We start from the raw sequence: 25,092 nt of genomic DNA, 5'->3' as shown, positions 1-25,092 counted from the left end.
CCTTACAGAGACACTAAAGGAGCAGAAATGACTGGCACTATGAACCAGGATTTTATTAGACAAAACGATCTTTTCTGCCGTATCCTGTTCCACTCACTGATGATGAAGCACGCCGATGATGCACTGGCACTGTGTCATAGTGTTGTGATGCAGAGATGATGCATTGGATTCTGCCAACCCTCCTGCTGGTTGCTTATTCATACGACCGAGGACAGACAGGTGCCTGACGTCTGACAGGAAAAGCTCTGTGGGAGTCAAATGACGCAACAGTAAAATGAGATCCAAAGGCAGTTACGAGCCAACTACACTGTCCTGCTGCCTTCTTTCCATCCTGTTTATCCAGCATCAGCAGAAAGTGGAGTTTTCTGGGGGCCTGAATGGAGAAATGTTGCTCACCAAGGGGCTGCTCCTCTGAGGCAGACATACACAGACACATTCAACATATGGCCAGACATTTGGACATGTCCCTGGTGTGTGTGAGGGCTTAGCGTGACAGAACGCTGTGCATTTGTCCAGCGCCACCAACAGTATCAGTGTTCTGCTGCCGTCTGCTGTGGATGTAAATTTGTATTGCCTAACAATATTTTTGGAAATATGCTTTCAGGAACACTGTGTTCATATGATTCATGGATGTCAGTACACAGTCTAGTATGTACTAGCACTTCTATGTGTAAGAATCAGGAATTCAATTTTTATCATTTGACTTTTTCACAGATCTGGCCAATACTGACATCACCTTTCTTTAGATGTGTCTGTGTGGTTTTTTTTCTTTTTTTAAGGAAAAAAAACAATTTACCCTTAATATAAGGCAACTGTAATAGAGTTATGTCATGCATTATGGTCAGGTTCCTAGATTTAAACCCTGTGGAACTCCAAGCGGATGAACATGAACTACTCTCATAACAAAGTCTAAGAACCAGGACTGGGACTAATTTAGAAACATGTTTGAGATCTGAGTTAGTTGAAGGAGCTGCAGTTAATACCTGACATGTTGGTATCATTACAGCTTGCGTGAGTTGATTTAATTACATTACTTCCACTGCAATTCCACTTGAGCTTAAGATCCTGAAATGTATCAGTGCCTGCTGAGGACTTAAAAACCACGAGGAACATGCATAGAGGTGGATTCAGTTCAACTCAAGGTTTGTTGAGAATCTGTGTAAACTGAGCTTAGTTTAGTCAGCATAGTCCCATCCAGGTCAGGTCCTATTCATTACGCTGATCCACAAGAGGTCTATATCTTTATCATTTATTTTTGATTAATGTATTCGTACATGCACTTCTACTTATAGTTGCAGTTTACTTACTAAGGCTTACAAATTTACACTTTGTACACGTGTAAACCTAAATTGTACCATCTTTGTCATTGAAGTGCAGAAATACTATTTATACTTCTACCACAGTGTAATAGAGCAAAGTACAACAGAGAGTAAATTGGAACTTGTAAAGTGTTTTGGGATTTGTCTGGGACAATAATGCACTTCAGTGTGAAGAACAACTGCTGTACATCGTCCCCTGTGCTCACACACGCACACACACACACACACACGCACACACGCACACACGCACACGCACACACACACACACACACACACACACACACACACAAGGAAGTGAAAAGAATCGCAGGACCCACGCACAAATGGCTAATCATAAAACATTCATAGTGTTTGAAAAGGTAACTAAAGTAAGGAGCTTCTGATCTATTTATGTGAGCTGATGACAAGAAGCTGGAGATTAAAGGAAACAAATGTGGGAGAGAAATGCAGAACTGTAGAAATGTGAATAACAACTTGCCTCCTCACTAACTGAACTAAAAGGGGGGGGGGGAACTTGTTCTAATGACAAAAGAGAAACTGATAACGTCACCGTGTGAATAGCTGCTACAGGAACTGCTGAGAGACAAACCAGCGTGCTGTGTTTTACAGTGAAACATATTTGTGATTCAAAGGAATGAAAAAGATTCTTCAAATATTCCCACAAAGCCGCCTGTGGTGGCCTTTGTGTCTCTCGCCTGGCTGTGAGATTAGCGCCATGCTAATTGTGCGTACGTGAGTGAGAAACACACGCACATGCGTCACTGCCAATAACCGAGTCCTCTGGCAGGACGAGTATGAATACCAGAGGATTTGTGGGACTGATGGAGGTTCACAGCAAAGTAAATAAACAGCTTTCGGAAGTGCACAACAGGACTTTGCTCGCTGCTTCGCCCCTTTCCATCTGGGAAAAGCAGCAGCTAGAGAAACACTTGATGTTTTTAGTTTAGCAAACACTCCAGAGGGGCTGGAATTATTTTACATAGAGTTAATGGTAGACGTGATGAAGAGAAGAGTTTTTAAGAAATGATCCACAAATGTAATGTAGAGCTTCAGACTGAGCTCGAGGTCTTTGTCTGCCTCAGCCCACCCACTGGTAAAGACCTCACCAGTGTTTAGCCATAACAAGGCTCTGGGATGGAGGATGCTGACTGCTGCTGACGCCGGGCTCCAGGAATACGGCCGAGTGAATGGAAACGGCAGAGGACGTAAAAACAAAGGCCACAAAACAACCTGTCTGCTTGTTTTTATTAAGAGACGCAAGCGGCTGCTAATCACACGGTTCGACTGGGAAGTCGGAGTTTAAACAGTTAACTTGACCCCTGTGTTTTCCACTGGTCTGCACTTGGTCAGAGTAAATATACTATATGACTATACATATGACTATTATCATCGTAATCTTATAGAGTTTCAAACTAAACACAAACACAAAAAGCCTCAACTGTGTCGCTCTACACGGGACTAACGCGCAGCGCTGCCATTGTTCCCGTCACTATGGCGACGCCGGCGAGGACTTTGATTCGGGGGCTCGTGGATCAGCGTGAGGCCGGCGTGGCTCAAACAGTGGGGAGGGATTAAAGGGCCGAGCGCAGCGCAGGGACACGTACACACACACAGGCAGCGTGTCAGCTGTGGGAGCTGTGACGCACGTCGGCCTCTGTTAATGTTGTGCAGCAGGCTTTGGCGTCGGCGCGAGCATTCCATCGCCGGCATGACATTCCTGTCCTGTCGCATGCCGGCTTCAGCTAGAAACTCTACCATGACTTAGTTTCCCTCCACCTGTGACAAACGCTTCAGCCACGGCTCATCTGACAAATACAACTCAGGTGACAGTCACATTCTTTTATGTTGAAAGTCGCAACAAAACCCTGTCATTCAGCCCAAGAGCAAACATGGGGTTTGAACCCATGCCCCTGTATTAGCTTGTTGCTAACCTGTTAGCTTGTACTGTAGCTAAGAGTAACAATTTAATTTTATTTCAAATTGGCCTCATAATGTTATATGTGGGACTGAAATAGGAAACTGTGAGACGGATTGGATGTAGCCTGACCTCTGGCCACACACAGGGTCACAGTGGGAACCACTGAACGTCAGACGGCTCCTGAGCCTCCAGCTCCAGACACGGGCCTTTTTCCCCACGCGGCCGTGCTGCAGGTTGGTACCACGGGCTTCAGCGGCGCCCGTCACCCGGTCGCTCCTCAGTCACGCCGTGTACTTTCTCTCTCGCTGCCAAGGGCCAATCCCATCGCAGCACTGCCGGCAATGCAGCAACAACCGCTGCGAGCGCGTCCCGCCTCTGTAATTAAAACCAGAACTTCAGCGGCTTCTGCTCGGCCCTTGATGCGGTGACATGTCCAAATCACGCCACACGTTTAAAATAACGATGAGCGCGACTAATTAACTTTCTGTCTAATTGCAGCTTTTGTGATCAAACCCGAGAGAGAAGAATGTGAGTGGAGCGAGTGACATCATCTCACTTGTTCAGTGTATTTCAACATCTTTGTCCATTGATGACACGTGGCTGCATCCACAGAATGCTGGAGCTCACTGTAACTGCAATCTATGGCCTGGGCTCTGCTTTGAATGCATTACATTGTCTGAGTATGGAACCCCTGTGACTCCCTCAAGGCCTGAATGCAACACGCTTCGTTACTCGGGTTCATTAGGTGCCGGGCAGCGAGCGGCGCATACTTGGCAGGCAGCAGAACAGTTGCAGGCTTAGTCCGGATCAGGAGAACACAGGCTCAGCGGCGGGAGGGCACAAAGTTCAGGAGCCCAAGAGGTCGCGTACCGCGTACAACAGGTAGCGGCTCCGGTGACGACACCATGCAGCTCCTTAATGACTCCACGGACGCCCTCGCTGGACGCGCCCTGGCTGTTTACCTGTGTCACCTGTTTGCCGGTTTGTCCCTGCCCTCCGGCGGCAGCGGGCGCATGAAGTCATCAGCCTGCGCTGACGTCGGCCGCATTGTGGAGCTGAGGCGGCCGACGTCAGTCCGCGAGATGTTTACAAGTCGGCCTTTCATTTCTCAGAGCTGTTGGTTTCTCAAGAAAGAGAGAGCGAGAGAGAGAGAGAGAGAGAGAGAGAGCTTCTAAGTGGGTCATGTGTGTTTGCACAACCGGACAGAGGGCAAGAAAATGGGCCGAGGACGGGGGCAAGGGTTGGCATTAGCAGACATGATTGGTGGAGACAAGGAGAAATATTCTGCTCCAGCGCAGCAGTCATGCGACTTGTGGAGGTACTTCAGCACCTTTTTTCCCATGGCTGCTGTGTTCCGTGTCACGTACTCACATCCCTTCAGGCTGTTTATCTGTCACTCGTAGGGCCTGTGCTCAGTCGCAGCGGTCATCGGCCGCGTCCTTTGTCAACGCGCGGCCAAATCACAGGAGCAAGCTCTTTTTCAAAGGAAGTGAGAGCACATCCCGTTGACGTCACGCTCTCCAGTTCATTCTGCCCGTTCACCGCGGGACAAATGACTCATTATTCACCATTTCCCCGGACAAACACCTGTTTGGAAAAAGCCGAGCGGCTCCAACAAAGGAGACAAGCAAGTCGGAGGATTAAGGAGGAAGTTTATTTGCTTTTTCCACCGAAGCGCTCGCTCCAGTTGGTCCTGAGACGCAGTGGCCTGTGAAAATGCAGGGTTTGCAGTGAGCAGCTCTCGGGAGGCAGCGAGCGGGAAAACCCTCGCACTCAGTGACAGCGTGGAAGCACTGACGTAAGCCGTGAAAAGAGCACACGGGAGGATGGGGGCTCCCGGAACCAGAACCTCCTAAGTCCCAACTACATGTGTCTCTCCCACTATGAGCGCATACACTCACACAACCGCCTTTTAAAGCATCCTCTGTGTCCTTAAAGAGACATTTACCCCTGAATCTGATCAAAAACAAGCCTCCAGAATGGAAACAACGCTGTAAAATGTGTGGGCCGAGTCCTCGGGGACTCGGTGAGCGGTCACGGCCCCCGGACCCTTGGATGCAGGGTCACCATGGAGACGGGTCGGAAGTCGCACAATGAACGTGTGAGCAATGACGGAGCAGCAGAACGAGCTTGGACTCAACGTCCCACAATAATACGTTGGTTGTAGAGAATTCTCATTTTATCAAAGGCTGAAGGTTTGATTGATTCATGCATTTGGTTAATCACTGTCAAAACAACAGTGGCAGCATTAGAACTAATGGTGGAGACAGACCTTAGTTACAAGGAATAAATCCACAAATCCAGACCAAAGGTTAAAAAGGAGCTTGCGTCACTGTGAGCAGGTCATGTAGCGAACTCTTCACAACGTATTAAGGCCTGGAGATAATCTGTTAATGGATGCATGATTTGAACACGTTTCATAACGGAGCTCCGTGACCCTCAGGTGGACGCTGCGATGCGTTTCCAGCCGTCATGCAATATTGAAGCGCCGCAGCTTCGGCAGGAGAAAAGCCCAGCCGTCGCCCGGGAGACGCGTCCACGGAGGCCGGACGGCGCCGCGGCCTGACTCACCGCCGGCCGGCCCTCCGTCCGACCCACCACCTCTGCCCTTCACTGCACATCAGCGTCAAGCTGCTCCAGAGGCGGCGCCGGCGCCGGGTGCTTGTGTAAGTGCAGGTCTGCGAGCCGGTCGTCCTCTACTGTAAACTCCGTGTGCACGCCTGAGATTGCAGCAAATCGCGGGCATCCACCCGTCGGGCCCACGTCTGCTGATTTCTATCTGTTAAGCGTCTGGTCAGCGGGTGTTTAGCCCAGATAGGCACAAAACGCGTTTGCTGCGTTTGGCTTTTTCCATCCTGTGGCCTACAAAGAGGCTGTTGACCCTGCGTCAGAGAAAGTTGAGATTGGCGCTTAGCGTGATGGAAGAGGTTGGAGATGTGTTTTTGTAGCATTAGCATTAGCATTAGCACCTGCTAGTCAGTTTGTGTTGCGTCCGTGAGCAATAGACGGTGTTGAGACAGGTTATTATTGCAGCTGCAAGGCAGTTTAGGTCCAATCTGTTTTTAAGAACAACGCTTTCATCACCAGGTTTTTTTCTTTTTTCACGTTTTATTTGATTCCTCCAAAATGCACAATTACCACACAATAACTAGCCTCCAGTCAAGTGTGAAGGGCAACATGCTTCAAAGTTTAAATCCTGGTAATTTACCAGGGACCACAGGGAGGACGTCATCCCTCTCACGGCCTCTAACGTTAATCCCATTCATTTGTCGCTGTAATCGCACTGAATAATAAGCAGCGCCGAGGTCGAAAGACTTCCTGCCGCCGTGAGCCGCGACCTTCTCCTCCGACGCCGCGCTCGATTACGCAGGTGCTGAGAATTATTTGAATCAAAAACAACTTGTGGCGGGATCAGCGCTTGCATTAGCAGCTTCTCCTGTTTACAATACAAACAGTGGGTGTTTTTCCATCAGTGGGGCTTTGTTCACTCTGTTGTTGTTTTCGCTTCTTTGATGTCATACTATGACTCTAAATGGGCATTTCTGAACTTTGCACAGAGGCCTTGTTCACGTTGTCCGGCTGCTCGTCGAGACGTTTGAGTGCAGGTCAGAAAACTGAGACGTGAGCATTCGTTGCTCCCCGTCTCCAGAGAGACACTTATGAAATGTGGAAAACAAGAAACACATTTTGGCAACAGGCGCGACTGTAAACTGGGCCCCTCCCTCGCGAAATAGTGCAAAGGTCGCTTTCAAGCGGCTGCGCTCGCCCCGAGGGGCCTGTGTGTGACGCAGGAGAGAAAGCAGCGCTGCCCGAGCGCTGCCCTCCAATAATCGGACTCTTTTTTTTCCTCCACAACGCAGTAATTGGGTCCGATGCTCTCTTCTCAGTCCTGCGTGGCGATCGGACCCGTTGCAGCTTTCTGCATCTGGGCGAAATCACCTCCATGTGCAGGGGAAGAGTATGAATAAAAGGCTGCAGGAAGCGATGCAGAGAGGGGATGAGCGGCGGCAGGGCAGGGGTCACTGTCATCGCATGCGATGACACACTGGTGATTTATGTGTTTTGAAGGAGGAATGACGCAGAATGAGGACGTTAAACCCAGGACACGTTCTCTTCCTCTCCACAGCCTCCTGCTCCCACTTCATGTGTTTTAAGAAAAACCCTGTGATTCTCCACAATGTCCCCCATTGTGTTGTGTTCCTGTTGGCGATAGGAGGCACTTCCTATCATGGGGCGACTCGGACTGAGAGCAAACTGTATGTTCTTCAGGTGAAAGTCATCTGAGTGGGAGCCAGAGTTGATCCGGGGTATTGTAAGTCAGGTGCAGCTACCGAGAAGAATTACTCACTACGATAACAAGAAAACGCTCAAGTACTGAGAAGCCTGCTGCTTCGTAATGCAATTTGTGCCTTTAGTGGGAGTTTCATAACAGGGATGTGAGGCGTGGGAGGAGACTGGTGAAAAGGTCAATACACCCGAGATGTTTCACTTCCATTTTTGTAAAAGGGTTAGTTCAACGTGTACCTCATCAAGGCCACTTATGGGCGGAACCCAAACGCACACAGGTTCTGCTCTATGAGACGAGACGCCCCATTAAATACGCATAAACACGTGTCAGCGCTCAGAGACAGATGTCTGTGTTGTGTTGTGGGCATTAGTCCTATAGGCCCACAGCATCTAAACAGTTTGGAGTCCATCATATGGATTGATAGCGGTGCCATCAGAACATCAGCAGAGCAGGTTCAGCTGAGGCTGCTGCAGAACACTCTCCACAGCGGAGGATGTGCTCAAATGACAAATGAGAGCGTTTCAGCTATAAATTAAACATCAACATTCTCACATTAGCGATGTTAGCTGCAGGCTGTTCAGCTTATTTACTACGGTGACAGCAAAATACAACTAAAGCCACTTCCATTTATTTACAGGTAAATACCCTACATATTTTATGGCACCAATAAAAAAAAGTAATGGAAAAAAGAGTTTGCAAGAGTCATTAGCATGTATAATTTATTGAGCAGCAGCCAGATGAGCCAGAAAAGCCTGTGCGACTGCTGAGGAGACGCGAAATTCCTTCAGCCACTTCGGGTTCGGAGGCGGAGAGGAACGGGGGGGCGGACGAAGTGAAGCAGAGATGGAGCATGCACAGGGAAGATCGTCCTCCTGATTCTGGGCCTCCGGGGACTTTCTCTAAATGTGGCCCCACAGACGGCACCTGTAGGAGTCCAAGCGGGACAGGCAGGCTTCTGTTCCCCAGCAAACTCACCACAAGCTTGTTGGCTTTGCTGATGAGCTGCACATCCGGGGATGATGTAAAGGAGCTTTTCATCAAATATATTTATGTTTAATAATAATTTGTTTTTAAATTTAAGAAGGTTTCTATAGCAGTGGCTATCGAAGGCTCCTTCTTTCTAAAAGGAGAGAGGACAGAGAATAGAGAAAAGAAGAAGAACAACTGCGTGGCGGCAGGTTGGTGGATGGAATAAACAGACAGGAGAATAGAGGAGCTCAGAGTATCAGCTTCTTCACAGATCTGTTTTCAGAGTTCCCCTCATGTCCTTTAATGTTTCCTCTGGGCGCAGCCACTCAGTGGAGCCGTTCTTCAAGGAACTAATAAATTAACAGCACATCCACAGCTAGCACAGGAAGAACGTCAAGGCTCCATCTGGAACACATTTCTTCTTCTTCTGTAAGATTTTCATCTCTTCAGAATCTGTTTACTTTCTGCAGCTTTTAACTCCTCGTTTAGGGTCTTTCTATTTAAAATCCCCTGTAATCCAGCACAAACAAACTGGAGGCTTTGGTAGCCAAAGCACAGTGTGCAGTGGCTCTGCAGACGGGGTGTGCTCATTATTAAACACTGAACGCTGCTATTTTCAACCCTATTGATTTGCCAGAGAGGAAATGCGATGATAATAGCTCAAAGGTTAGACCGTTTGCAGCACTGACGCAAGTGTTTCTGGGCGAGGGGTCGTGACTGCAGGTGCCGTGACCCACTGCCCCCCCCCTCCGCCGCGTTAGATAACGCTGGCCGGGAGGCGCCATGGGCCGAACCAGCAGGCCTGTTACTGACACTGGCACCGAGGGACAAGAGCACTGTGTTCAACTGGGTGACATAACCGCAGGCAACACCCCGATGACGAGCGCCCTCCGTCACTGCCAGTAGCTGTGCACCAACAGAGCAGAGAGCGGCGGCCGGGGTTCATTTGTGTCACTTAGAGCGGGACATGTCATTCACACCACAGCCTGAGTCCTGTGTGTGTGTGTGTGTGTGTGTGTGTGTGTGTGTGTGTGTGTGTGTGTGTGTGTGTGTGTGTGTGTGTGCGTGCTGTGTTGTCAGGCCAGTGTAATACGTCTTTCTGTGGATCTCAGCATCGCACATCTGACTCCCATCACACTAGAACACAGACACAGGCTTTAATGTGTTCCATCTACGAATCTACGAAAGGAACTCGTGTTGAAACATCGTGTTGTAAATTATTATTTGGACCATTTCTGTTTCTGAACAGATAATAAAACTCATAGAAGAAAAGCAGTTTACGACTTAATAAAGTAAAATTTGCTACAATGTTTTCATATAATCAGAATACAAAAGCCTTATTACTATTCAGTTCTCTAGCTGTGAAGACATTTTGTACTGAAAAGCCTATGATCAAATTCAAATCTAGGTGATTTAGTTTTACTGGAACGAACCCAGTGTATTTTACAGTTTTACTGTCAATGTGTCCGGTTTCAATACAGATCCTTCAGCATGTAGGTGTCTGTGCCTCCTGCAGTGAGTCAGTGCTGCCTCCCTCTGGTCTGAGGAGACTCTACACGCAGTGACAACTGATGTAAACCGCTACTTAAGTAATGGTAAGCAAGTAAACTAAGTATACTATTATTTAAACTAATTTCTGCATAATAGAAAAAATGTGCCCAAAGACAGTATTTGGGAGCCAACAGGTTTCTGTCATTTGAAACATTTGTACTGTAGTATTGTAGCTCAACTGGTATCATTTTGAGCCACAAGATGGAAGCATTCATTCACCTTCTATCACTTTAGCGCTTGGGATTTGGTTTCTAACAGTGGCATCAATTTATATATGAAGCCCGGTCCTGGCTACAACCTGAAGCAGTTTCCAGCAGATTCTTTTACCCAAGACTTTGACTTCTAGGCCTCCTGGCGCGTGCTGATGAAGCTGAGCAGGTCTGTCGCCGTCACGACTCCACGCACCTCCTGCCCGCATGCCGTCGAGCCGCCGGCGCCATCTGACGAGACACGGAATCGCACATGTTCAGAAACAGCGGGACAATAAACAACAGAGCAGACGCTGACATGAGGAAGCGGCTGTTACGTTGGGTGTCGTCAACCACCAGGGCGAAGCTGGCTGCGTCCAGGATCCGGGACAGCTTCCCCAGGTCGTCGGTCGCCTGCACCTGGGGGCGCGAGAGCAGCGAGGTTAGCGAGGTTAGCGAGGTTAGCGAGGTTAGCCAGGTTAGCCAGGTTAGCCAGATTAGCCAGGTTAGCCAGGTTAGCGGGAGCATTCCCGGTCGGACGCGGTGTTCCGACTGAACCGCGCACCTGCCTGTACGTCCTGCAGAGCACTCGTCCGACGGCGTCCGACAGTTGGGCCGTCCCAGCGGACACAGAGGACAGAATGGAGCCCAGGGTCACCACCCCCAGCACCTCCCTATGACAACAGACACAGGCCTCAGCCCTGCGGCGCCTGCATGACTTTAGCTGCCGGCGCGTTTTTTACCCGGATTCATCGATGACCGGGGCCTGGTCCAGCGCGTTCTCCTTCAGGATCTCGGCGGTTTTCTGACAGGACACAGAGGGCGAGACGGAGATGGGGGCACGCAGGTGTAAACGCCCCACAGGCTCATTCCACCACCTGGAGGAGAGGATCAGACCAGTCCATCAGACCAGTGAGGCACTGCTGCCCCGTGGACAGAACCCTCCGGCTCAGCTCACCAGGGCCTGAGCTCCGCCTGAGCCGCTGGGCCGAGGAAGCCTCTCTCCTGCATCCACTGGTCGTTCAGGAACTTTGACCTGAAAGGCAGCAGGAGAGCAGAGAGGCGTGAGGTCTGAAGTCACGCCGTGCCGGCGCCGCATCCGAACGCTTACATGTAGTTTCGGACCGAGTCGGCCAGAATTGCCAGAATGATGACGCAGCGCTGCCCCTCCTCCAGCTGCTGGGCCGCGCTCACCGCTGCCGCCATGACGGAGCCCGAGCTGCCTCCTGCTCCACAACAGGCAGATCATCAGACAGGGGGAACCCGTCAGCACAGCATGTAGATCAGGGGACTCACCACACAGAAGTCCCTCCTCTCTGATCAGCTGACGTGACATGGAGAACGTCTCCAAGTCTGTGCATTTATACCACATGTCAACAACCTGGCACAAAAGGAACACGACATTAGTTCATATTCAGCATGTGGACAGTGTGTGTGTGTGTGTGTTCAGGCCTCACAGATCTGTCCAACACTGTGGGGATGAAGTCATAGCCGATGCCTTCCACTTCAAATAAAACCTTTTTGTCCGTGTTCTCCTCAGATCCAAGCAGAACGGAGCCCTCGGGGTCCACGGCAACAATCTAAAGGGAACACGTCAACGTCATAGATAGAAAGACACGTAGACAACATGTGCCCAGATGTGTCCTGTTAGGTGATCTGGGCCCTGAACTCGCCTTCACGTTGGGGCACCTCTCCTTCAGCCTCCGAGCGACGCCCGTTAGGGTCCCACCGGTGCCGGCGCCGGCCACCAGCATGTCCACTTTACCTGCAAGGCACAGAGGCTCAGCAGGCTCCTCGCTGGGTGTACGGAGGCTTTAAGGGCACGCACCGTCGCACTGCTCCAGGATCTCCTCGGCCGTGGTGTCGTAGTGGGCCAGGGGGTTGCTGGCGTTGCGGTACTGGTCCAGGATGTGCGAGTTGGGGATCTGGTTCTTCAGGCGCCACGCTGTGCCCACGTGGGACTCTGCCGAGTCGAAGGCTGCCGACGTTGGCGTGCGGACGATTTCTGCCCCGAGAGCTCTCAACACGTCCACCTGCGAGGTCCACAGGTCAGAGGTCAATTAGTCAAAACCTTCATGATTGAAGAAGGAACAAGAGCAGCCCACCTTTTCCTGGCTCATCTTCTCAGGCATGGTAATAATGCAGCGGTAGCCTTTCACAGCAGCGGTGAGCGCCAGGCCGATACCTGCACACAGGGTTCATATGAGGGGTGTCCTCGTTCACCGTTTGGCAGCTTTGACAGGACGTCAGCACACCTGTGTTTCCGGAGGTGGGCTCGATGATGGTGTCTCCCGGCTGGAGGACTCCAGCTCGCTCCGCGTCTTCCACCATGCGCAGGGCGATCCGGTCCTTGATGCTGCCGCCGGCGTTGAAGAACTCGCACTTGGCCACTAAACAGAAGAACGTCATTCAGCTTCCACCTGAAGCTGCCGTTCAGCCGCTCAGGTTTAAGCAGAATTTTAGCCAACTGCTGAAACTGAACCAGTCCAAAGCTGATTATGGACCGCTGAACTGATTTTGGAAATTACATTAGAAGGGTAGAGGGGGCATCCAATACATTTGGACTGGCTACAGCTGAGCTAGAGAATAATCTGTGTCACGTGAAAACAGGTTAAAGATCGAGTCTAAGATCCTTTGTCTCATTAAGAATTGGGAACAATTTCCAAGTTCACTCATTGTAGAGGCTTTTCATAGGAGGCTTAAACTGTTGCCTCTGACAGCTTTCGTCCTCGCTGAACCCAAAAACCCCAGTGGCCCTGCCAACATGAGATGGTGCCGCTGTCCAACAATAGTCTAATAATATAAAATATTTCACGCACCAGTGACCTGCATGAAGTTTCCTCCCCATCCATCAGAGTCCACTGGGAGAAGCCTAGCAGCCACACAGTGGGAACAGAAGGTCACCAGCAACGTGAGACCACAATGTTCCCTTCTTAGCAGGTGTGCAGGAAGCCAACGGAGAACGGGTACCTGCAGCTTCTCATGGAAGCTGTGACTCGTCTCCGCTTGCACGTATTGGTTTAACATGTTTGTCTGCAAGGCTCGGCTCCTGAAAGAAGTCTTTCTTAGCCCGGTGCCCACAGGTGGGAGAACGCGCAAGACTAGACCCTCTAATCGTCTTTTGCTGAGCCATAAGAACGTCCAGCCAGCACTTTGTTTTCTGTCCCACTGAACACGGTAAACTTCTCAACTTTCTTGTTGCGGGGAAGGAGAACAGTAATGCCGTTATTAGAAAGCAGCAGCACTTCCCCTCTGAAATTACACAACTAAATTCTGCTCTCTCACATCAAGTCTCTTCACATCTGCCATGAAAGATGCAGATGAAAGGAAATAAACACATTACAGCTTTTTATTCATGTGTGTGATTGTACTCACAGACTTCACACTTGAGTCCAAACTCTTTTGGGATTTTGTTCAAGCGAACTAGGGGAGTGTGTCCGATTTGCCCAAGGATGTTGGGCAGGATGCTCGTGGCCTTGGTGCTGTGAAAATAAAGCTGCGTTACAAGCCTGTGAACACATGATGTGGTTCTTCACTGTGTGACTCTCACCGCTCTGGGTGGCTATGGGGGGACTCTGATGCTGGTGCCCCCAGCCTCCATGTACATCTGCTGGGCAAATCGGGCCGTATCCAGTTCCTTTGATCAGCAGATGCTCCCTGCTCAGGGCTTTCCCCACCATCACAGTGTGACTCATCCTGACCCTTGAGATCGTCCTGTTCTCCATGTGCAAACAACCTGTGACCACTCGTGACAGCTAAAGCGTCCAAACCGGAAACCAGCTGACCCTGACGGATATCTGCTCTTATGGAGTTGGCTGCATGCGGACAAAGAGCAGCAACGTCTTCCAGACTTGTGCTTCCAGCAACAGAAGGCATGATTCACCTAAAGGGGATGATGGTACAGTACATGGTGTAAAAAAGAGAAATCCAAAATATTCTTGGGTACAAAGTAGTATAAATTAATTATTTAAAAACATTTATAATACGGAAAAATTCTCCAAATTTTAAATTTTAAGAAAGGTGGAGGACAAAAAGACAGGGTGAGCCCACGGAATAGGAGACAACTCATAGAGTCCTACAGTATTGTATGGTGAAAGATAATCTAAATCCAGACGATCTGACATATTGATTTTTAGCTTTAGTTCTTTTATGTCAACTTCGACTTTTGTCAAGATAAGAAGTTATCAGGTAGATAACATTGTTGTCTGGAACAAGCGCGCACTTGATTTTATCATCAAGAAGAAAATAAAGTATTTAATGAAATGCTAAACTGTTATTTTTTTTATCCTTTGATCTCAAAGTTTTGCCAAAGGTTTTGCGCTAACGTCTGCGTAATGCTGCTAAAACGCATCTCCCTCTGCGGTTTGCGCAGTGCCAGCTCCGCATTTACACCAGTGAACCTTTGTGTTGATGGTCAGAACTTAAATGGAACACAATTACTGTAAATTAACCAGTTCATTAACGCGTTCATCAGTGATCCACCTGCTGATGGCGCATGAACGACGCAGGGTGGATGGACGGATGGTCCAGACGCACATGTTAAAGCAAAGCTGAACATCCTGACGTGCTTCGTGCTGCTGTTAGTGCTCATTAACGCTACCTTCTTTAAAATAGGGAGAAGTGCACTTACCTCTCAGTCAGAACAGAGCAAGAACCTGCGCACAGACCCACCGGAGCAACTCACATCACCCCTTCAAGCAACTTATAGCACAAGCCCTCGCAGTAACGGGCAGGGCGGAGCCAGCTCTTTGAGTCGGTGGGTCAAAATTAACTATTTCTGCAGATTAGTACAGAACTAAACAGTACTAAACCTGGATTTTATCATAGCTAATTGATAGAGGACGACTAATTTTAGACATGGGTGGTAGAGGTGCAGCTATAGTCAGATGCCATTGTACTGACACAATTTTAAATGATTGTCATCTTGCAATAAGACAACAGACTATAAAAGCTTTTTACACCTCTCGCTTAAATTTGATAGTTTAGTCGAATCAGTCAAATATATCAAAATATATATTTTTCTCCAGCTACTCCCACAAATACTTGACACGTATGTATTTTAAATACTTGATATGTTTTCCCAGGCCTCTGATCATTTTTTTCCCCTTCTTGGTAAGTTTTGCTAGTTCAAAAGGTAGGAGCTAAAAGAAACATCAATATTTAGTTATTTAACTTTTATTAAGCCAAAAATGTATTTGATAAAGGTAACAAAATGTTTTGATGGTATTTCTGGTTCAACACAAAGCAATTGTAGATTGTTTTTGTTAATCTCACTCACAGAGGCAGGTGGTTTAAGCATGGACATTTTCTGCATAACATTCGAAACAATCATGTTAAGTAAAAATGTTCAATTTAATGAAGTGAAAGCCATTTTCAGGAACCAGGAAAACAAAAACAATGCTGTCACAGCTTTAAAAATGGGTACCTTTCAATTACCCCTAAAACAGATCTGAATGGGTACAAACGTAGGTACAAAAAGGGTACAAAAAGAAAAAGATGTGAATAGACATAGGGAGGGATGATCAGACATGGCTTGTGGTTCAGAATCGTCCCGAACGCTCTCTGTCTCTGGAGCGGCGTCTATCATGGTCACGGCCACCTCCACCTCCACCTCCACGACCTCTGTCCTTTGAGCGAGATCGCCTGTCTCTCGATCGAGACCGTGACCTGTGACGGCTGTGAAATTGAGGAGAGAAAACAATGAATTTCTATAAACAAGTACCGCCTGTGTGTCTTAACGTAGAGGAGATGTTGCAGTTTGTACCCCTTCCTCCGGCGTCCATACAGCTCTCTCCTCAGTTCACGCGAGATGGGCTTCAGATGCATGAAGTTACAGAAGCCACCACGAGTGCACTCCCTGTGTACAGTGAGGAATGACTTGAGTGTTCTGACACCTGAAGCTATTATGATTCAAACTGATCTAATTCAATTATTGAGACACAGGAACACAGGACAGTACTAACAGGAAACAATGTTAAACAAACATATATACAGAGTTCCAGTTATGATCTTGTAACACTCACCCCATTTCATACTGGCGACAGCAGGCTTCTCTGAAGTCTGTAACTGGTGAAAGCTCAGCATGGATGGGTTGTCCATTAAACCACCGATTGTTCAGGTCTATCACAGCCTTCTCAGCATCCTCTTCATAGCGGAACTATAAAAGACCATCGAAAACAGACAAAGTCACACCAGAAGTTCATATATTGGGATATTGTAATAGAAGCTAAGTAATTGTCCTGATCCTCACCTTCACATACACATTCCCTACTAGGTGGTCCCCCAGGTTGTCACAAACGTTCATTTCTTCCACTTCTCCATATTTCTCTTCCATCTCTGTGAAAACCTCCTGAAACACACAAAAATTAAGCAGCTGTTACTTTGTGTATTTGATCAGTACCATAATCAATTATAGTTCATTAAAAATGAGTTATATGATATTTTGGATAATGTGCTTAATTCCTTCTATTCTGCATAAATACACATTAGCTTAGCATAGAGACTTTGAGCAAGTCTGACCAGATACAGTGGCTTCCTGGACTCAGAACTGATTATTTTACCAAAAACAAGTTTAAGAAAATGTACCAGTTTCCCAAAAAAAAGAAAAATGTCCAAATGCTGTGTGCCCTATTACTACATGACACAATCTTCAGAATGGCATTAGGTTACCTCAAAAAACTCATCATAGTGCTCCTGCATCTCCATGTCACTGATGGCACCTGGTGGTCGCAAAACAAAATTACAGTAAAACATGAATATAATTTTTTTTAATTTTAGCCATAAAATCAAACAACAAACCAACCTTTATTTACTTTACAATAGACACTTAAGCGATCACTAGCATGAACCCTTCTAGGATGAAGTTTACCCTGCTATATAATGCCTACTAAACCTACTCCACCAATTTTCCCCACATGTATCTTGGAAGTTACGTCACCATCTTTTGAAAAGGCTTTTCGATGTTACTTTATTATGTGTAAAGCGTAACTTGAGAATACTAAAGTTCCTCCAAAGTGTGACCATATCAGGATTACTACTAGGTGTATTAACAAATTAACTCGGTTGGGATTTGGAGATTGGTCATGTGGCCGAGTTGGTCCGCCACATGACTTAAACATTTGGTTTTATTATGAATGTAAAGATGATGAGTGTTTGGCTCCATGCAAAATGAACAACAAAAATATGGTTGTAGAATCTGTTAGCAGGAAATTTCACAGTCACAAATTTTATATCATGTGTTGAAACACTTACAGGTCAGACCATCAGCAGACTGGGCACTGTTTTGAGGGTTCCGGTAAATGTTCAGTAGGGCAATAGTCTAAAAACACAAATATTAAGATTTTGGGATAATTAGTTTTACATAATTATTATCATTCATTCACAAATGTTGTTCAACATTTATTAGTAATTTTTTACCAATTCTTTATATAAAATACAAAGACACTTACACTGATTTCTGCTACAAGTTTGAATATTAATGTGTGATTAGATTTAAGAATTAAAGGAAAAATGGGGGTGACCTTACCTGGCTGAAGGTTGGCTTGTTGTGCAATCTGGAGCAGCGATCTCCATGACGACATGCACCAATTTTAAAATAAAAAGAGCAGTTGACTCTGGAGAAAAATATAGAACATTAGATATACATGTATATATACATATATGTAGAGCATAACATGATGTCATTATTTCAAGAACAAATCTGTTAATATAGGTCTCTTTTTTTCAAATCCTGTAAAACTTTATCCCTAGGGTCAGAATCCTGGTAGCTCACAGCAACTCTAAAGCAGTACTTTTTCGATGTATATATTTGGAAAGAATATATACCTCCAAAACGCACCCTATTTCTCTTAGATCAGTATAGGCTGCATTTTACACCATTTTTAAACGGTAACTTAAGTCAGATACTTCACAAAACCAAAAAATTAAGCAGTAAGCTTGGAATTAAAGACATATGCAGTTGCTTAATTTTCCAATAGCAGCTGCAGTTCCATTGTAACAAATAGCCGCATGGGTTAGTGATTAAAACTCGTGTTAGCTATCGCTCATTCAAAACGTTAGATAGTTTATTATTACATTGTGCATTTTCACCACCAGTGTTAATGTAAGGGCACTGGTTTATTTGTACTAACATAATAAAATACTAACTACTAATGAATGTTCTAACCGTCTCAGCGCCTAGCTAGCGGTAAGCTAAAGGTCTCAAAGCTAGGTGGTTGCTGCGCGGCATCATGTTAGCACAAGCGGCTAAACCCTGTTTAACGCTGCTATTCATTGACGTGGACGCCGCCTCTGAATGAATATACGCTGTTAATGGTCATTTTGTTTGGCTGAATTAGACAACCATGTGAAAACATACTTATTAAACGCTAAAACTTACTTATCTTTCTCTGTCCCAAAAATGGACGCCAGGTACTCCGCCATCTTGGCTCGCCTGTGTTGAACACACAGCGAATAAAGGCCAAACTTCCGTCAAATCTCCTTCAAAATAAATCGTGCTGCTTGAAAGTAGTTGTCGCTCCATGTGTTAAACCCAAAACCACTTGAGGTTTGAACCAGGCCAAAAGAAATACATATATTAAAAAATAACATTCTGGCACTAATTATTGTTTGATGTTTTTGACTTGGTTTGTATATGATGCTTTCCATACTGATGTGGCGTCTAAGATTAACATGCTATATAAGCGGCTGTGTAAGCAATTTTAGCTGCTATTTTACGAACTTGCTCTAGCAAATGAATAAAACCGTGTAGACATCAGTTAATCACATACCAGCAGTAAGGTCAGCGTTTATGAAAACTTCGGTCAGGATGAGGATCTTGAGTAACGCGCCATAACGCATGTTTATTTTGAAAATACACAATACGGATACATTTAACAATATAGTTTACTTCCGTTCTTTAAATGACTTTCAAAACAATAGCAGCCTTCACACTGCTCACCTAGCTACGTATCTATAGCCATTTACTAAGTTTAATTATGTTTTGACAAATCCTAGTGGTTTAAAGGGAACAAATTTGACATAGTACATACAATAAAACGAGTCAATAACTACACACCAAGACAAATTATGTTTTTCATCAAAGTTGTTTTATTTAGTAAATTAATTATGTGTAAAACATTTACATTATTGGGAAAATCCTGTCAACATGATTGCAAATATTTACAAAACACAAACAAAAAGATTTAAGAATCAGACCTGGAGAAAAAAGTAAAAAAATATTAAAATATAATGTTGGAGGGAAAGATGTGTTGTGTGAGTGTTATTAAATAGTGTCTAAGAACCACAACAAACTGAGAACAAGCAAAGACCTCAGGACTTCACACAAAAGCTTCAAAAGGTATCACGTAATAACAACAGACATGCATCTTATTTCACACAATCTCCAGACAACCTTACCTGGATGAGTTTTCACATACAGACTCTATTCTAGTATTATTACACTACTGACAGCAGGGAATTTGTTTTACAGATAGTTTATAAGCAGCATTTAGGTTTTTAACCTTCTATTGTGTAGAATGACAAATATTATTGAATTATAAGCATTGGTACAGTTTCTGTGGTTTCAGGTAGTAAATCCATAGTAGAACAAGTTGCAAGTATCTTCACTAATGAAATAATCAAATAAGTTAACATACTTTGCTACTGGTGGCTGCTTTAATATAACGGTTGGGATGATGTGTTCTAAGAAAAACAATGACACAAAAATCAGGGAGAGAAGTGTGGTGTAAAGGCAAAGCTTTAACAACTTTTAGAGTAACTTCAGTCTTAGCAGTTAGTCTCCGCCCCTGCTCTCAGCAACTGTAGTTCACCAAAAACTTGCAAGATACGACTTGACTCTTGCTGCATATCGCCAAGTTTGTCATACTCCAACAGCTTTCACGGCCTGAGTTTGAGAGGTATGGTCACTATAGTCGTATACGCTTTAGACAGACTCTGTTGAACGCTACCAGCTTTAAATTATGCGGCGAGCTTAAATTCTTCCCGCTATTTTGGAGCTCATTAGCCGCTGCCGAGTCCCAACTAAGCTAGCGTGCTAGCAAAGGCCGCCTACGGACACACTAGTCTGCTTCCCACGAAGCTAAGCTAACAACTGTTTTAGACGGCTCCCCTCGATGCTTTCTTGGCGTTTTTAAAGTAGAAACCGGGCTACCTGTTTTAGATCTACTTGAGTTAGCTGGCTTGCTAACGGTATAGCAGAACAGACGCAGAGAAGTGGAGGAGCTACACGATCACCGTCCATCCAAAACAGTGCGTATACATCCAGATACGTTGAACTCGGCTATTCATACGTACATCCCTCTTTAGTTGCCGTTTACGTTTAAACGAGCGTTGTTTCAGTGTATTATTGCTGCCGCAGTCGGTCTGTGCTCATTTTCCTCTAAATCGTGTGTCATATTTATCGCCGTTGCTCTCGGAAGTCTTGCAGTGTTGTAAACCTTAGCCAGGATTTCCGGCTCCTTTCCATTTGCCCTATGCTGTTTTGTTTCCGTTTATTCTATTTCCGTTTTAAAAGTTTTCTTCGGGCACAGTTAAAGTGTAATTAAAGAAAGATTCGCTCGAGTTATGGGGAACGACGCGTTCTTACGATATTTTACCCGTTGTTCTGCTTGCTGGGACCGCCGGTTGAGCAATGCGCTGCCTCGCCCCGCGGTGCATTCGCTGGCAAAATTTTGGCTAACGTGTTTCTATCTGGACTATATTCAACGGGGCAACACGTGTTGCCTGGTTTATACGCCTTACTTTTTATTTCTCTAAACGTTTGCAAGTGTTCAATGGTTGTGTTTGGTGGATGTTTTTGGTAACTAATGGCCTAGCACTTGGCCTTTAGACTCCAGAGCCTCGCCCTCGCGTTAGCTAATGTTAGCAACTGGAGCAGGCAGTGAAGTGTCCACAGTGCTAAAGAGCGTTCGAGGCTTAAAGGCCCTCAAAACAAACAAACTACATAAACTCAGATTTAAAGCCATTTTGCCGATTATTTGACATTTCCACCAATAAGATTAAACTAAAGGATTTACCTGTTGTAAGGAGAATTTATCTTTTATAAGCTCTGTCATACTTTTAGAAGACTGGAGGCAGAACAAAGCTAAATACATACATTTGTCAGGAATATTTTTTTTACAACGTCTGTTGTTTTAAATTATTTAACTAGTCGCCGTTTTGAATAAAATGTCTTAAGGTGATGTATTTGTACGTGATTTTTTTTTGTTCTTCGTATTCATGGACATAATGTACACATGCTGTTATTGATTGTTAATGTGAACTGTCCTATTTAAAAAGAATAAATCCAACAGCATTTTACAAGGTTAATTTGCCAAAGACTAGTGCATATGAATGAAATGCAGCTATTGTGAATTTACATAAATGCTTTTAATACTGTACATTATCAGAATTAAACTCTGACAAATCAGTATTAAATCTTTTCAATTCCTTTTTTCCACTTCCACCTGCAGAATAATACATAACAGAAAGAAACAGGAAATGATGTTTCAGATACTGCTGAGTCAGCTGTTTTTAGTAATCTGTTATGGAACTCAAAATAACTGCGAAATAACCAGAGAGTGGTTCAAAGTAGGTGTAATGCAGTACGTTGTCCTTCCAGTCCTTCCTGTTCTTTTTCGTATTCAGTAATGGAGACCAATAGTTAAAAGACCTATTTCACTACAGTGCATACAGTTAAATAAAAAGAAGATTATTCATTAAATAAATTCTTTTTAAAATGCATTATTAAAGTAATTGAGCGCCGCTACATATACAGCTAGTAACCAGCAATTTAGTGGCTTTAGTTAGATACTGTAACTGGGTATATGCACTTCGATCTTAGAACTCAAATAAGGAGCTTGACAAGTAGAATTACCTGTCACTTTTAGATATATAACTAAATTCATTTGTTTTACCTGCTTTACCCCGTTTTGCATAAACAGAATGTCCAAAACTGAACCAGAAGAGATGATAGAAATCGAGATTGATGAGCGGGAGAAACAGGCATGCCTGGAGGAAGGGTAAGGATTGTAACAGTTCTAATTTGAATTACATAAATCATTAGCGTGCATGACTGCATGTTTGCACTTTTTGTTGATAACGCAGGGTTGAGGAACAGACAATTACTGCATCTGATTTGATTCAACAAGACATTGACATCAATGAGCCCATTGGCAATTTGAAGAAGCTTCTGGAGCCTCGCATCCAAATATCACTTGATTCATATGAGATCTGTCTGCAGGACATTCAGGTAACATCTGGCATAAACAGAACTAACCTGTCTTTATGATGTGATCTTTTTGTCTTATGCCAAAACAAAATTGTCTTAGTTTGCACAATATGTTGCCCTGTCTTCACATGAGACTATATTGTGTTTTTTCTAGCTTCACCCTGATCACAGTCTCTTCGATCAAGGAGTAAAGACAGATGGCACAGTGCAGCTCAGCCTGCAAATTATCACCAAAGCAGGTATGTAGATGACACAATTCATATAGATTCCTTCAAATTAGGATTCTTCATACAATATACAATAATACACCATTATGTGTTTTTCTACATCTAGGTGAGGAGAAGTTAAACATTTTGGAGATCGTGAAGCCGGTAGAAACAGTAGAAGTGGTGATTGACCCAGATGCAGCAGGGGAGGAAGGCACGCTGGTCGAGGAGGGACAGCTCATTGCTGTTGAGCGATCTGCTCTCTCTGATGAGACATCAGAGCAGGTCACGCGTTGGGCAGCTGCACTTGAAGGCTACCGGAAAGAGCAGGTCCGACTCGGCATACCATACGGTGAGTAATGCTTAACAACACAACAACATGTGATGGTGTGACAGATCAGTAGGAGTTTTCTACCTCTCCCATTGTCTTTCTCAGACCCCATGCTCTGGACAGCTGATCAGGTGATTCACTGGGCTGTGTGGGTGATGAAGGAGTTCAACATAGATGAGATGGAAATAGGCAGCATTCACATCCCAGGTCAAGAGCTGTGCGCTTTTAGCCAGGAAGAGTTCCTTCAGAAGGTGCCCAACGGAGAGATACTCTGGAGTCATCTGGAACTCCTACGCAAATGTAAGTCAAGTTTTCAAAGAGAGCACACGCACTCCTGACTGTTTTTAGACCAAGAGCTGAAGGTTAATGCTGCATCTTGTAAATAAAGTTTCACTCTATGTTGCCATATATATATATATATATATATATATATATATATATATATCGCCGTTTTCTTCTGGATATTTCAGACGTGCTAGCAAGTCAGGACCAGTCTGGGGGGGATGCCACAGTCACGATTGATCAGCGTAAGTATTTAATAAAAAAATCTTCCAAAGATTATGAAGGGTTTTGCCCATTGAACAGTGAAATCTAACTTTTTCATCTGCATCTCCAGCTGTACAGATCATCCCAGCTCAAGTGAGCACGCCCACTGCAATCAAGGTTTTGAAGCAGAGTCGTGGCCCCAGAACGCCACGTATTTCTGGAGGAGAGGAGCGCAGCTCACCTGGCAACCGAACAGGTAGTCCACACTATTCAGAAGGAGATTGAGTATGAATGCATTGTTCTGATAAACCACGAAAGAGTCTGCAGTGAATTTATAAAAAATTAGATGGCATTTTGTCAACCAGTAGTTTTAGATAAGTCGTTTCCAATTTTCTTTTTATTATGGAATCCACTATGTTTGTAATGAATTTTATATAGTTACCCAGAAGCAATGAGCCATTTGAAGATGTTTTCTATTATTGGCACAACTTAAATTTAACTTCTTTTATTCTATTAGGTAACAACGGTCAGATTCAGTTATGGCAGTTCCTCCTAGAGCTGCTGACAGATAAGGACGCAAGAGATTGCATCTCCTGGGTGGGCGAGGAGGGAGAGTTTAAACTCAACCAGCCTGAACTGGTTGCACAGAAATGGGGCCAACGCAAGAACAAGCCCACAATGAACTATGAAAAGCTCAGCAGAGCGCTCAGGTTAGTGAAATAAGTGCATGTACCAGTGTAAGATTGTATAATGACCAGTAGGTCTGGGTTTGGTGTCTAAGTTAGTTTACAGTATCCTCTAATACTGACTCACTTTCACTTAGGTATTACTACGACGGGGACATGATCAGCAAGGTGCAGGGGAAGCGTTTCGTCTACAAGTTTGTGTGTGATCTGAGGACTCTGATTGGCTACAGTGCTGCTGAGCTCAACAGCCTGGTGACAGAATGTGAACAGAAGAAACTGACCCGGATCCAGATGCACAGCCTTGGTCAGCCCATCACTACAGTAACCTTGGCCACAACGCTAGAGAAAGACAGCTGAAGAGAGTTATTTTTCAACAGCACTGTCCAGCTGTCACAGGCCAAGTCAGCCCTTTAGTGCTGACTGGAAATCAAATCAGCTTTCTTTATTGACACAGCCGTTTTCATCTGGCGCAGAAATTCAAGGCCCATCTCTGATCAGATTGGGTCATCAACTTTGTTGTTGTCTTTACAGTTTGATGGAAAATGGAATGAGGCAGGATAAAAGTTTGTTGTAGCTGCTCTTTGGGCTACAATACCTTCTTATGATGGATTAATTACGATTTCAGGATAAGGGGGTAACTGTGGTGCAGAGAAATGCTTTTTGTGCATGTGATTGACTGAACCCAGTTATGAGCTTGGCGTAATGTTCCTTGTCTGTAGTTTAGAATCATTTCCACTGTATATACCGGTACTTCATGTTTTTGATAGCCATAAGGGCAAGTGTATTTTCATATTTTCCATTTATAGAGGACCTGTTTTGTATTTTATTTAGTGTTTATTCCCTAAATTGTAGGACCCTTTTTGTCCACTAGAGGGAATAAAGTGGCAAGCATTTTTCTTAAGGCTCTGACCTGGTTTTTAACTCGATTAGTTTGAAACTCAA

The 25,092-nt window shown here is 45.1% G+C and overlaps 3 protein-coding genes across 9 annotated transcripts; 1 reads left to right on the top strand and 2 right to left on the bottom strand.

Moving 5' to 3' along the window:
• Window positions 1-26: 26 nt before the first annotated feature.
• Window positions 27-20,897, bottom strand: cbsb (cystathionine beta-synthase b). Of its 6 annotated transcripts, XM_055505058.1 has the most exons (17): window positions 20,527-20,897; window positions 19,869-19,914; window positions 19,002-19,428; window positions 13,784-14,116; window positions 13,609-13,715; window positions 12,489-12,623; window positions 12,339-12,418; window positions 12,062-12,266; window positions 11,907-11,998; window positions 11,691-11,813; window positions 11,530-11,614; window positions 11,345-11,459; window positions 11,192-11,269; window positions 10,977-11,111; window positions 10,799-10,907; window positions 10,572-10,653; window positions 9,551-10,485 (listed from the first exon to the last, which is right to left on the bottom strand). In XM_055505058.1, exons 4-17 carry the CDS (start codon window positions 14,107-14,109, stop codon window positions 10,388-10,390), a joined length of 1,770 nt encoding a protein of 589 aa, XP_055361033.1. In that variant the 5' UTR covers window positions 14,110-14,116; window positions 19,002-19,428; window positions 19,869-19,914; window positions 20,527-20,897; the 3' UTR covers window positions 9,551-10,387. The 6 variants fall into 6 exon arrangements, with proteins under 6 accessions (XP_028991663.1, XP_055361033.1, XP_040924957.1 ...); XM_029135830.3 differs by lacking the exon at window positions 20,527-20,897 and adding an exon at window positions 27-245 and having other exon boundaries at window positions 10,373-10,485; window positions 19,002-19,936; XM_041069023.2 differs by having other exon boundaries at window positions 19,002-19,914.
• On the bottom strand, window positions 15,393-18,766 carry u2af1 (U2 small nuclear RNA auxiliary factor 1). Its single transcript, XM_029135837.3, has 8 exons — window positions 18,611-18,766; window positions 17,759-17,846; window positions 17,485-17,551; window positions 16,903-16,952; window positions 16,484-16,582; window positions 16,257-16,390; window positions 15,998-16,090; window positions 15,393-15,909 (listed from the first exon to the last, which is right to left on the bottom strand). The coding sequence occupies exons 1-8, from the start codon at window positions 18,652-18,654 to the stop codon at window positions 15,774-15,776; spliced, it is 711 nt and encodes a 236-aa protein (XP_028991670.1). The 5' UTR covers window positions 18,655-18,766; the 3' UTR covers window positions 15,393-15,773.
• Window positions 19,983-25,051, top strand: gabpa (GA binding protein transcription factor subunit alpha). Of its 2 annotated transcripts, none has more exons than XM_029135833.3 (10): window positions 19,983-20,129; window positions 22,155-22,232; window positions 22,318-22,462; window positions 22,596-22,680; window positions 22,775-22,999; window positions 23,084-23,278; window positions 23,449-23,505; window positions 23,595-23,720; window positions 23,982-24,174; window positions 24,288-25,051. In XM_029135833.3, the coding sequence occupies exons 2-10, from the start codon at window positions 22,156-22,158 to the stop codon at window positions 24,505-24,507; spliced, it is 1,323 nt and encodes a 440-aa protein (XP_028991666.1). In that variant the 5' UTR covers window positions 19,983-20,129; window position 22,155; the 3' UTR covers window positions 24,508-25,051. The 2 variants fall into 2 exon arrangements, with proteins under 2 accessions (XP_028991666.1, XP_028991667.1); XM_029135834.3 differs by having other exon boundaries at window positions 20,007-20,481.
• The last annotated feature ends 41 nt before the right edge of the window (window positions 25,052-25,092 follow it).

This window comes from Betta splendens, chromosome 21, assembly GCF_900634795.4.
Source record: "Betta splendens chromosome 21, fBetSpl5.4, whole genome shotgun sequence".
Classification (NCBI taxonomy): domain Eukaryota; kingdom Metazoa; phylum Chordata; class Actinopteri; order Anabantiformes; family Osphronemidae; genus Betta; species Betta splendens.
This window is presented reverse-complemented; position numbering and strand designations above follow the sequence as displayed.

Coding starts and splice junctions, on each gene's coding strand:
- cbsb (XM_041069023.2), bottom strand. CDS start 14,109: ATGCCTTCTGTTGCTGGAAGCACAAGTCTGGAAGACGTTGCTGCTCTT. Junction 13,716..13,783: donor CCCCATAGCCACCCAGAGCG/GTGAGAGTCACA, acceptor TTATTTTCACAG/CACCAAGGCCACGAGCATCC. Junction 11,460..11,529: donor AGAGGAGGGACTTCTGTGTG/GTGAGTCCCCTG, acceptor GTTGTGGAGCAG/GAGGCAGCTCGGGCTCCGTC.
- u2af1 (XM_029135837.3), bottom strand. CDS start 18,654: ATGGCGGAGTACCTGGCGTCCATTTTTGGGACAGAGAAAGATAA. Junction 16,583..16,902: donor ACTATGATGAGTTTTTTGAG/GTAACCTAATGC, acceptor TGTGTGTTTCAG/GAGGTTTTCACAGAGATGGA. Junction 16,391..16,483: donor TAGGGAATGTGTATGTGAAG/GTGAGGATCAGG, acceptor GGTCTTTTATAG/TTCCGCTATGAAGAGGATGC.
- gabpa (XM_029135833.3), top strand. CDS start 22,156: ATGTCCAAAACTGAACCAGAAGAGATGATAGAAATCGAGATTGATGAG. Junction 22,681..22,774: donor GCAAATTATCACCAAAGCAG/GTATGTAGATGA, acceptor TTCTACATCTAG/GTGAGGAGAAGTTAAACATT. Junction 23,721..23,981: donor CTCACCTGGCAACCGAACAG/GTAGTCCACACT, acceptor TTATTCTATTAG/GTAACAACGGTCAGATTCAG.